Source organism: Pelophylax lessonae (assembly GCF_965119305.1).
Source record: "Pelophylax lessonae genome assembly, chromosome: 1".
Taxonomy (NCBI): domain Eukaryota; kingdom Metazoa; phylum Chordata; class Amphibia; order Anura; family Ranidae; genus Pelophylax; species Pelophylax lessonae.
The window spans coordinates 861,966,556-861,979,426 of NC_138768.1; the positions used below are offsets into that span (position 1 = coordinate 861,966,556).

A 12,871-nucleotide genomic window follows, 5' to 3' on the forward strand; every position below is an offset into this window, starting at 1 on the left:
TCCCTGAAGGCACAGCAGTCCATATCCTGTCTCTCTGATTCTGGTTGGTGGACAGGGCTTACTCAGGCTTCACATACAGCCCAGCATTAGCAGTGATAATATCACGGCTCCAAAAGCACGCTAAATTATAGCCCACAGACAGAACACACACTCAATCAAAGCACAAAGAAGGCACACGAGTCACACTACATAGACCACAAGCTCTGCCTCAGCACGCAGACAGCATATTATGTGCACGTGATCGAGATTTTGCTTTAGTATGTCTAAAAGATGACAAGGGTTTAGTGAAAAATTAAAAGAGAAGTATGACCCACGTCTCATGTGGGTCACAGGAGTACACTTATTTGGGCTCTCCTGTGACCCAAAATCAATAAACATCGGTCTAAAGCCCACTGTTGGCTGACTTTAGAGAGCGGCTCCAGACACTGGATGTATCCTGACAATATTGTTGGTATCCGCCGAGATGCCCTACAGGCAGCTGGCTCAGCTTCTCAGTAAGTGCTGCAGAGGTGTGGCAGACCCGAGAACTGAGCGATCAGCAGAGGCGTAACTAGAGCCTTCAGGGCCCCCGATGCAAGAAACCATGAAGGGCCCCCCCAGATCCCTGGCCGGGGCCCTTCCCTTCAAGCCCAGGGCTCTTCCCACTAATCCTGGGGCTCTTTATTCTCATTGCATGGCCTTTTATTACGGTCCCGCAGCAGGATCCTTTCACAAGTTCTGCAGTGGGCTCCCTTCCTGCCATCTTGGGGCCTCCCCACAGTGGTGCAATGCCAGGGCCCGGTCGCAAGTGTGACTTTTGCAATCCTGGAAGTTCACCCACTGGTTTGCTACTGGGCCCCCTGGAGCATGGGGCCCGGTAGCAATCGCAACCCCTGTAGTTACGCCCCTGGCGATCAGCAATCATGTTTAACCACTTAAGCCCCGGAAGGTTTTACCCCCTTCCTGACCAGGGGGTATTTTGCGATTCGGAACTTCGTGACTTTAACGGACAATTGCGAGGTCGTGCAACGCTTTTATTTTTTTATAATTCTCCTTTAAGGGAGCATGGCAGGGTGTGTGTCTTATGCCTACATACTTTTTGCAGCTTGCCAGTCATTAGACATAGGGGCTACATTCGTTTTCTTTTCTCTTTTGGCTCAGTTTTTACCTTGTGATCTGGCCAAGAGCACACCTCCTGTATTAGAGTGCCCTCACTCTGGATGAAGGAGCACAGGGAGCACCTTTGGACAGCAGCATAGTCAGTCTGGGGGGAAGGGAGTGTTAGATGGACTAGCAGATTTAGATGGACCTGACACCTTTAGGCAGTTGCAGGAATGTTTTGCTGCAGGGTGCCCAGGGGGTTATTATGATACCCAGAGGCATCCAGAACACACCACCAACAAGACCTCCACTATTCCATAGTGGCATAGTTGAAAGCGGAAACCTGTGTCCAATATTAACCACTTAAGCCCCGGAAGATTTTACCCCCTTCCTGACCAGGGGGTATTTTGCGATTCGGCACTGCGTGACTTTAACGGACAATTGCGAGGTCGTGCAACGCTTTTATTTTTTTATAATTCTCCTTTAAGGGAGCATGGCAGGGTGTGTGTCTTATGCCTACATACTTTTTGCAGCTTGCCAGTCATTAGACATAGGGGCTACATTCGTGCGACGATGTATCTAAACAAATTTGTCCTCCTTTTTTTCCCACAAACAGAGCTTTCTTTTGGTGGTATTTGATCACCTGTGCAATTTTTTGATCATGCGCTATAAACAAAAAAAGAGCGTAAATTTTGCAAAAATAACAATATTTTTCACATTTTTTAATATGAAATTCCCCCCCAAAAAAATGTAAAAATCTAAATTTTTTAACATTTTCGGCCAATTTGTTTTATGCTACCTATGTTTGGTAAAAAAAAATCGCAAAAAGCGTATTTTGATTGGTTTGCGCAAAAGTTATCGCGTTTACTAACAAAGGGAAAGATTTTTGTCATTTTTGTTGTTTTTTTTTTAACGCGTAATGGCGGCGATCTGTGATTTTTTTTGCGGTACTGCGACATTGCGGTGGACAGATCAGACCCTTGACTGACATTTTTGACACTTTTGGGGTTACCAGTGACATTTCTACAGTAATCAGTGCTATACATATGCACTGTTACTGTAAAAATACACTGGCAGTGAAGGGGTTAACTTTTTTTGAAAGGGAGGGGCTATGTGTGTCCCTAGGGGCGTGCTTTCTACTGTGATTGGCTGTGGCTTCAGATGTATGAACAGTGATCAACGGTTCTACATAGTAGAACCGTATGATCATCCTTCATACACAGGGGAGAATGACAGGCAGCTTGTTTACACTAGCAGCCTGCCTTTCTCCCTCTCCTCCGACGATCGCAGAGTGACCGGCGGACATCGGGTCCGCCAGTCACACGCGCGGGGGGGGTGCGTGACCGTGCGGGAGCGCGCCTCCGGCGGCGCGCGCTCGCTCCCTAGACCCTCACAGGCTAGCGATGTAGACCTACGTCACTTTGCCTGTGAGGGGCTGACTGCCGACGTAGATCGGCGTTAGGCAGTCGGCAAGTGGTTAATCTGGTCTCTCATACAATTTTCTTTTTCATTTTCCTTTAGATTTACCTTCAACTATGTAGTGCACGGGCCTGTCTGATTGCACACAAATTGAAAGTGTCCGTATTTGACCTCATATATGGTTTTGGTAAATCTAAAGTGAAATTGTACAAGAGAATTGTATAATTTATGGCCAGAGGGGGAAAGCTGCAGCACTGAAACAATGCTGCAGCAGATAGGTAAATACACTATATTGTCAAAAGTATTGGGACACCTGCCTTTCAACACACATGAACTTTAAAGGCATCCCAGTTCTAGTGTAGGGTTCATTTTTGAGTTGACCCACCCTTTGCAGCTATAACAGCTTCAACTGCTAGGAAGGCTGACCACAAGGTTTAGGAGTGTGTCTATGGGAATGTTTGACCATTCTTCCAGAAGTGCATTTGTGAGGTCAGGCACTGATATTTGAGGAGAAGTCTCTGCTCTAATTCCTCCCAACGGTGATCTATCTGGTTGAGGTCAGGACTCTGTGCAGGCCAGTCAAGTTCCTTCAAACCAACTCGCTCACCCATGTCCTTATGGACCTTGCTTTGTGCACTGGTGTGCAGTCATGTTGGAATAGTAAGGAGCCATTCCCAAACTGTTCCCACAAAGTTGGGAGCATGACATTGTCCAAAATGTCTTGGTATGCTGACGCCTTAAGAGTTCCTTTCACTGGAACTAAGGGGCCAATCCCAACCCCTGAAAAACAACCCCACACCATAATACCCCCCCCCCCCCCACCAAATAATGTGGACCAGTGCACAAAGCAAGGTCCATAAAGACATGGATTAGCAATGTTAGGGTGGAGGAACTTGACTGGCCTGCACAGAATCCTAGAACACCTTTGTGATGAAATAGAGTGGATACTGCGAGTCAGGCCTTCTCAGTGCCTGACCTCACAAATGTTCTTCTGGAAGAACGGTCAAACATTCCCATAGACACACTCCTAAACCTTGTGGACAGCCTTCCCAGAAGAGTTGAAGCTGTTATAGCTGCAAAGGGTGGGCCAACTCAATATTGAACCCTACAGAATAAGACTGGGATGCCATTAAAGTTCAGGTGCGTGTAAAGGCAGGCGTCCCAATACTTTTGACAACAACGTGTATGTATGTTTATTTTTTATGTTCCCACACTTCTTCCTACACAATCAAAGAATCAAAGTGCACTACAATAAATAAAAGAGGAGGGCCAGATATTTGCTCAAAGTGACAGATATCTGCCAAGGGAACCTCTGACAACACTGCAGCATTGTTCCCTCACTGAAAAGTCTGCTAACCACTTGCCGACTGCCCACGGTATATTTACTGTGGCGGTCAGCCCCTCACAGGCAAAGCGACGTAGGGCTACGTCGCTAGCCTGTGAGGCTCTGGGGAGCGAGCGCGCGCCGCTGAATACGCGCTCCTGCTCGGTCACAGACCCCCTGCGCGTGTGCCTGGCGGACCCAATGTCCGCCGGGCACTCGCGATCGTCCGTGACATCGGGAGAAAGGCAGGCGGCTAATGTAAACAAGCTGCCTGTCATTCTCCCCTGTGTAAGAATGGTGATCATACGGTTCTACTATGTAGGACTGTTGATCACTGTTCCTACACCTCAAGCCACAGCCAATCACAGTTAGAAACACGCCCCTAGGGACACACATAACCCCTCCCTCTCAAAAAAAAAAGTTAACCCCTTCACTGCCAGTGTAATTTTACAGTAACAGTGCATATGTATAGCACTGATTACTGTAGTAATGCCACTGGTAACCCCAAAAGTGTCAAAAATGTCAGTCAAGGGTCCGATCTGTCCGCCGCAATGTCGCAGTCCCGCAAAAAAATTGCAGATCGTCGCCATTACGCGTTAAAAAAAAAAAAAACGACAAAAATGACAAAAATCTTTCCCTTAGTTAGTAAACGCAATAACTTTTGCGCAAACCAATCAAAATATGCTTATTGCGATTTTTTTTTACCAAAAATATGTAGCATAAAACAAATTGGCCAAAAATGTTAAAAAATTTAGATTTTTACATTTTTTTTGGGGAATTTCATATAAGAAAATGTGAAAAATATTGTTATTTTTGCAAAATTGACGCTCTTTTTTTATTTATAGCGCATGATCAAAAAATCGCACAGGTGATCAAATACCACCAAAAGAAAGCTCTGTTTGTGGGAAAAAAAGGACGTCAAATTTGTTTAGGTACAGCGTCGCACGACCGCGCAATTGTCCGTTAAAGTCACGCAGTGCCGAATCGCAAAATAGGCCCTTGTCAGGAAGGGGGTAAAATCTTCCGGGGCTTAAGTGGTTAATGGGGAAATCTCTTCAGGGGGTATAGATGGCAATAAACTCCTTCCAATACAAAGGTCTTCAGCTAACAAGAACTTGCAAGGAATAAGTCTTTTTGGAGATAGAGATATTTCTACTAAGAAGAGAGATTAAAAAATGAGCCTACCACTTTTGATCCAGTCTAATAAGTATTCATTAAGTGTGGAATGACACGTGGCCAGACTTTCCTTTCCAACACCAGGACGATGTGTATCCTGCGGAGATAAGAGGGACAGATTATTATGCAGATGCTATGTCTGACCTGGAAGTTGAGACAGTTGCTGGATATGGATATTCAATATATATATATATATATATATATATATATATATATATATATATATATATATATATATATATATATACTGTGCTCAGCATAAATGAGTACACCCCAACAGATTTGTCAGAAAACCTTTACTTTCCTTTCAGAGTCAACCTTTTCTATGGGTCACTGTACTACAAAATACTCCCACAAATGCGGGCCAATCATTGCATCCAGTTTGTTCATTTGCATCACACAAAAAAGTATTTTTCCTAACAAATTCATTCAAGACCATGTTGCAAAAATGAATACACCCCAATGAAAGTCTTAGGCTCCTTTCACACCTGAGCGATCCGAATCGCGGGCGGATTTGCCGCGATTCGAAATTGTGGCAAATCGCAGGATGCTTGTGCAATGCCATTACTTCTTAATGGCAACTCAATCGTGGTGCAATTTTGCTGCGATAAATTGCGCTGCAATCAGGGATAATCACAACGCGCGATGCTTGTCACTCAAAATAAGCTCCTGCTGCAGTGATTGGGTGCCATTAGGAAGTAATGGCATCGCGCAAGCGTCCTGCAATTTGCTGCAAATTGGAATTGTTATTTTTTCAAAATTGTCGCACTTTTTTGGTTTATAGCGCAAAAAGTAAAAATCGCTCAGGTGATCAAATACCACCAAAAGAAAGCTCTGTTTGTGGGGGAAAAAAAGGACATCAATTTAATTTGGGTACAGTGTCCCACGACCGCGCAATTGTCCGTTAAAGTAACGCAGTGCCGAATCGCAAAATATGGCCTGGTCAGGAATGGGGTAAAATCTTCCGGTCTTAAAGCGGTTAAAAATACGCTCATTGAGAATTTTTTTGTCAAAGACATGTAGCTAAATACATTTTGGCCTAAATATATGACAAACATTGAATATATTGGATATTTTTTAACTGTCAAAATAGAAAAATATTGTTATTTTTTCAAAATTGTCGCTATTTTTTATTAATATTGCAAAAAATAAAAAATTGCAGAGATGATCAAATACCACCAAAAGAAAGCTCTGTTTGTGGGGGAAAAAAGGACGTAAATTTCGTTTGGGTACGGCGTTGCATGGCCGCGCAATTGTCAGTTAAAACAAGGGTAAAAAAACAGGGCAAACCAAAAAAACACTTTACAACACCACCCCATATTCCAGGTTTCTCCAAAAAATGAAAGTCAGATGACACTGAGACTGGTAATCAATGGGGGATCACTCACTTTCCTTGGCCTCAGCCTCAAGCAAATCCTCTTTAGATGACACTTTTCTTGAATCAATAGCTCCAGACCTTCATGGGAAAGGTGAATTTCCAAGTCACATGCGTCTTTCTGCAATCCTTGAACATTGCTTATACAACTGCAGATCAGACCTGTTGGGATAAAAATCTGATCAGCGACCATCCTAAGTAAGTTGGCTAAAATTCTGATGTATTTTTCTCTAACAGATAGGTGGATATTTACATTTGCACACTTATATTTCTTTAAGACATCTCACGGGAGCCATAATTGGAGATGAGTTTGGGTTCAGGTTCAAACCTGAACATTAGCTGTCATTTCTGGCAGAGTTGTATAAAGTACTCGAAACCCATACTTGAGTAAAAAAAAGTACAAGTGCTCGATCAAAAAGTGACTTGAGTAGAAGTGGAAGTGCTCAATCAAAAAGTGACTTGAGTAGAAGTACTAAAGTATTCAACATTTTTTGTACTTAAGTATTGCAAGTAGTTTTTTTAAAAATGTTGCTACTCAAGTACTGAAAGTAAAAGTACCAGTAGTTTTGAAAAAAATTGCTACTCAAGTACTGAAAGTAAAAGTACAAGTACTGTGTTATGTAGTTATTAAAGAAAGAAGTCAAAAGTTTGAACATCATATTGTTTTTTATTATTCCAAATGCAGCTTTTATTTATACATACAGTAGCATTTATTTTCGTATGCGCTGATAATACCCATGTTTTTGAGCTTCATGAAACCTGCCATCTACTGTTCTGGCAGTGGTAATTTTTATAATAGTAACGAGTAACTATGCAGCACAAAAAAAAAATATCGGAGTAGAAGTATTGAAATCATCGAAAAAATGTAGTGAAGTAAAAGTGGAAGTAGGAGAAAAAAATTCTACTCTAGGAAAGTACAGATACCGCATTTTGGTACTTAAGTACAGTAGTGAAGTAGTTCTACTTAGTTACTATACATCTCTGCTCGAAACCCATACTTGAGTAAAAAAAAAGTACAAGTGCTCGATCAAAAAGTGACTTGAGTAGAAGTGGAAGTGCTCGATCAAAAAGTGACTTGAGTAGAAGTACTAAAGTATTCAACATTTTTTGTACTTAAGTATTGCAAGTAGTTTTTTTTTTAATTTTGCTACTCAAGTACTGAAAGTAAAAGTACCAGTAGTTTTTTAAAAAAAATTTGCTACTCAAGTACTGAAAGTAAAAGTACTGTGTTATGTAGTTATTAAAGAAAGAAGTCAAAAGTTTATTAAAGTTAAAGTTATTAAAGAAAGAAGTCAAAAGAAGTCAAAAGTACACATGGCATTATACACATTTTCTGAGCTTCATGAAACCTGCCATCTACCTGCCAGTGGTAATTTTTTATAATAGTAACGAGTAACTATGCAGCACAAAAAAAAAAAAAAAATCGGAGTAGAAGTATTGAAATCATCGAAAAAATGTAGTGAAGTAAAAGTGGAAGTAGGAGAAAAAAATTCTACTCCAGGAAAGTACAGATACCGCCTTTCCGTACTTAAGTACAGTAGTGAAGTAGTTCTACTTAGTTACTATACATCTCTGATTTCTGGGCCAATGAGCTTTAAAAAAGAGATTCACTGCCCCACAGCTTCATGTGTAGAAAAGGTCAGGTATCCTTGTGACACCATTGATAAATGTGGACACATGGCCATATTTGGTTATTACACCATTGCCAGATTTTGGTCACATATTTGGTTAATGACAGTGGTGTATTTAGGTTTTGTGCTGCCCTAGGCCTGATTAAACTTGGGCACCCCTAATTTAAATATGACCCACCCCTTCCTGTAAAGGCCACACCCTTTCGTGTAAAGGCCACACCCTTTCCTGTTTATGACCTGCCCTGTCATCTGTAAACCACAGACCACAACCACAGTCTATGAGTGCCAATCAGTGCAGCCTCATCAGTTCCCATAAGTTCAGCTTCATCAGTGCCCATCAGTGCAGCCTTAACAGTGCTCATCGATGCAGCCTCATTACTGCTCATCAGTACAGCCTCTCAGTGCCCATTAGTGCAGCCCATCAGTGCAGCTTATCAGTACTGCCTCATCAGTGGCCATCAGTGCAATATATCAGGGCAGCATATCAGTGCCCATCAGTGCAGCTTATCAGTACTGCCTCATCAGTGGCCATCAGTGCAATATATCAGGGCAGCATATCAGTGCCCATCAGTGCAGCATATAAGTACTGCCTCATCAGTGACCATCAGTGCAATATATCAGGGCAGCATATTAGTGCAGCCCCATGAGCTTTTTTGCTGCCCCCTGCAAAGTGCTGCCCTAGGCCTGGGCCTTGTTGGCCTAGGCCAAGATACAGCACTGGTTAATGACATTCACCTATTATGGCCTTGTACCAATATCAGGTCAGTGGTGTCCAGGGCAGCTGATAGGGGGGGGGGGCACCAGTCCTCATGTAGAGGGGTCCCAACAGCTCGGGGAATGGGTGCGGTTGGGCGGAGGGGCAAATACAGAAGGAAGCCCTGTGCAGCTCTCTGCAGCAGCTGAAAGCCTAATAATGATTTTAGTGTATATTTAGTGAAAATATTGTCTTGATAAATTCGGGTAGGCTTTACGGGGCCCCGTGATTCCTAATAGCAGCCCTGGTGGCGTCATTGACCTAATATGAGCAAATGCCCATATAAGCTCAATGATGTCACAAGCATCTCTGTCCCTTTTGTGTACTTTAGCTGCGGGGTGGGGAATTTCCCGCCCATAGCTCATTGGTCCAGCAATGACAGCTAACTTCTGCGTTTGGACCAAACCCAAGCTTATCACTAGTGATTGGAGGATACATTTAGCCTACAATTACTCTATGTAATCCTTTAGCTCCCAGGCCACTTTATTCATTTTGCGCACAATTACTAAAATGCTTTTTTTTTTCCTAAGGCCTCATGCACACAGGGCATTTTTGCAATAGATGCTTTTTCCTAGCACCTACCTAGGAGGGTGCTGCACCTGCATATAATTATGCCCTTTGCTCCGCATCCACTTGTGTCCCAGGTGCCATTTTAAAATGGCACCAGGACACAACAGCTCTGGAAGGCCTGTTACCGGCTGTTTGAAAACACTGATATCCCTACTCTGAAGGAAGATTAACCACTTGCCGCCCGCCGCACGACTATTTACTGCGGCGGTCAGCCCCTGACAGGCAGAGTGACGTAGTACTACGTCGCTAGCCTGTGAGGGTCTAGGGAGCGAGCGTGCGCCCCCGGAGGCACGCTCCCGCTCCTGAGTGGTCACAGACCCCCCCCCCCGCGCGTGTGACCGGCGGACCCAATCGTCCTCCAGTCACTCGTGATCGTCGGTGCAGAGGGAGAAAGGCAGGCGGCTAATGTAAACAAGCCGCCTGTCATTCTCCCCGGTGTATGAATGATGATCATACGGTTCTACTATGTAGAACAGTTGATCACTGTTCATACATCTCAAGCCACAGCCAATCACAGTTAGAATCACGCCCCTAGGGACAGACATAGCCCCTCCCTTTAAAAAAAAAAGTTAACCCCTTCACTGCCAGTGTAATTTTACAGTAACAGTGCATATGTATAGCACTGATTACTGTAGTAATGTCACTGGTACCCCCAAAAGTGTCAAAAATGTCAGTCAAGGGTCCGATCTGTCCGCCGCAATGTTGCAGTACCGCAAAAAAAATCGCAGATCGCCGCCATTACTCGTTAAAAAAAAAACAATAAAAATGACAAAAATCTTTCCCTTAGTTGGTAAACGCGATAACTTTTGCGCAAACCAATCAAAATACGCTTTTTGCAATTTTTTTTACCAAACATATGTAGCAGAAAACAAATTGGCCTAAAATGTTAAAAAAATTACGATTTTTACATTTTTTTGGGGGGAATTTCATATAAAAAAATTTGAAAAATATTGTTATTTTAGCAAAATTGTCGCTCTTTTTTTGTTTATAGCACATGATCAAAAACCGCACAGGTGATCAAATACCACCAAAAGAAAGCTCTGTTTGTGGGGAAAAAAGGACGCCAAATTCGTTTAGGTACAGCGTCGCACGACCGTGCAATTGTCCGTTAAAGTCATGTAGTAAAAAATCGCAAAAAAAACCCTGGTCAGGAAGGGGGTAAAATCTTCCGGGGCTTAAGTGGTTAAAATGGCACCTGGACACAACAGCTCTGGAAGGCCTGTTACTGGCTGTTTGAAAACACCGATATCCCTACTGTGAAGGGAGATTAAAAAGTAGCCTCCTACCTTTGTTCCATGTTGTTATGTATTTCTTGAGTCTGGAAAGACACTTGGTCCCATTTGTCACTCCAATACCTGGATAAGATGTATCCTGCCGGGAAACAAGGACATAATATTATGTTATGTTCAGGGCCATCTTTAACCACTTTACCACCGGAGGATTTTGCTGTCTTACGTCCAGGCCACTTTTTGCGATTCGGCGCTGTGCGACTTTAACTGACAATTGCGCGGTCGTGCGACGCCGTACCCAAACAAAATTTACGTCCTTTTTTTCCCACAAACAGAGCTTTCTTTTGGTGGTATTTGATCACCTGTGCGATTTTTACTTTTTGCGCTATAAACAATATTTTTCACTTTTTTTTATATGAAATTCCTCCCAAAAAATATGTAAAAATCAAATTTTTTTAAAATTTTTGACCAATTTGTTTTCTGCTACCCATGTTTGGTAAAAAAAAAAATCACAATAAGCGTATTTTGATTGGTTTGCGCAAAAGTTATTGCGTTTACTAACTAAGGGAAAGATTTCTGTCATTTTTGGTGTTTTTTTTTTAACGCGTAATGGCGGTAATCGGCGATTTTTTTGCAGGACTGCGACATTGCGGCGGACAGATCCGACCCTTGACTGACATTTTTGACACTTTTGGGGGTACCAGTGACATTACTGCAGTAATCAGTGCTATATATATGCACTGTTACTGTAAAAATGACACTGGCAGGGAAGGTGTTAATTTTATTGGAGAGGGAGGGGTTAATGTATGCCTGGTGCTTACTAATGTGTGGGGGGGAGGTGACTGAGTGACAGAAGGACAGATCGCATGTTCAGCTATGCTGAACACTCCGATCTGTCACTCCCTGTCACTTAGGAGATCCGCACGCTCTGTTTACACAGGCGGGCGGATCTCCTCACTCGATTCCCCGATGGTCGGGGAAGAGCGGCGGCGATTGCCGCCGCTCCTCCCCTGGCCCGACTCCCGCTGTGAATGAAAACAGCGGGAGCGCGCCTCTGGCGGTGCGCGAGCGCCGCCTACAGGGGGAGGAGTCCAGCGACGTAGGTCTACGTCGCTGGACGATAACGAGTCACTGTGCCGCAGTAGAGGCACAGTGAGCGGTCGTTAAGTGGTTAATATTTATCGGACCCTGGGCAAACATTTTCTTGGGCCCTCCCGAATCCACTTATCAACTATTTGCAGGCAGTGTGGGCTCAAGGGGCAGCTTCTTTGAGCCCCACACCAATGACTGGGCCCTGGGCAGCTGCCCCCTTTTGCCCTGTGTTAAAGACAGCCCTGGTTATGTTGGGGGTTGTAAGCTTAGTGCTAAAAGTATTTGTAGTCAGTCCACGCCAGTCTGAACCGTGGCTTTAAAACTTGCCAGCCCACTTTCATCCACTTGACCTCCGGTAGATTCCCCTCCCTTCACGACCGGCCCATTTTTTGCGATTAGACACTGCGTTATTTTAACTGACAATTGCGCGGTCGTGCGGCGCTGTACTCAAATAAAATTGATGTCCTTTTCTCCCCACAAACAGAGCTTTCTTTTGGTGGTATTTGATCACCTGTGCAGTTTTTATTTTTAAAACTAAACAAAAAAAAAAAAAGCGACAATTTTGAAAAAAAAAAAAAAAACAATATATTTTACTTTCTGCTATTAATCGGTTAAGGACCGCCCACCGCAGTTATACTGCGGCAGGCGGCCCCTCCTGCGCGAACCAACATAGGTATAGCTACAGCTTCAGCTAAGGGGTGAGGCGCGCTTCTGCCCCCACTCGGCAGCGGGGACTCCGATGCGTGGGGCAGGCGGCTCTTCTCCCTGGAATGATCACAGAGCTCCTGTGATCCTTCGATATAGGATCACATGTCTCTATGATCATTTCACAAGCCCCGCCCCCATACAGTTAGAATCACCCCCTAGGTTCACATTTAACCCTTGATCACCCACAATGTTAACCCCTTCCCTGCCAGTGTCATTAGTACAGTAACAATGCATATTTTTAGCAATGATTACTGTAGTAATGTCACTTCCCCCCCCCCCCCCCCCCCCCAAAAGTGTCAAAAATGTCAGTTAGGGGTCCAATCTGTCCGCCGCAATGTCGCAGTCCCGCTAAAAATCGCAGATCGCCGCCATTACTAGTAAAAACAAAACAATAAAAATGACATAAATCCTTCCCGTAGTTGGTAGACGCGATAACTTTTGCGCAAATCAATCAAAATACGCTTATTGGGATTTTTTTTTTTACCAAAAATATCTAGCAAAAAACGAATTGGC

The 12,871-nt window shown here is 43.6% G+C and overlaps 1 protein-coding gene across 1 annotated transcript in view; it reads right to left on the minus strand.

Annotated features, from left to right (window-relative positions):
- The window catches only part of LOC309550108 (proteinase-activated receptor 1-like), a gene marked incomplete at both ends in the record, with an annotated part of 70,330 nt that extends 63,763 nt beyond the window's left edge, over positions 1–6,567 (minus strand). The window contains 2 exons of the mRNA XM_082250564.1: positions 5,009–5,096; positions 6,388–6,567. Of these exons, the coding sequence (XP_082106690.1) occupies positions 5,009–5,096; positions 6,388–6,567 (268 nt within the window). The remainder of the gene's footprint in view (positions 1–5,008; positions 5,097–6,387) is intronic.
- Between the last annotated feature and the right edge of the window lie 6,304 nt (positions 6,568–12,871).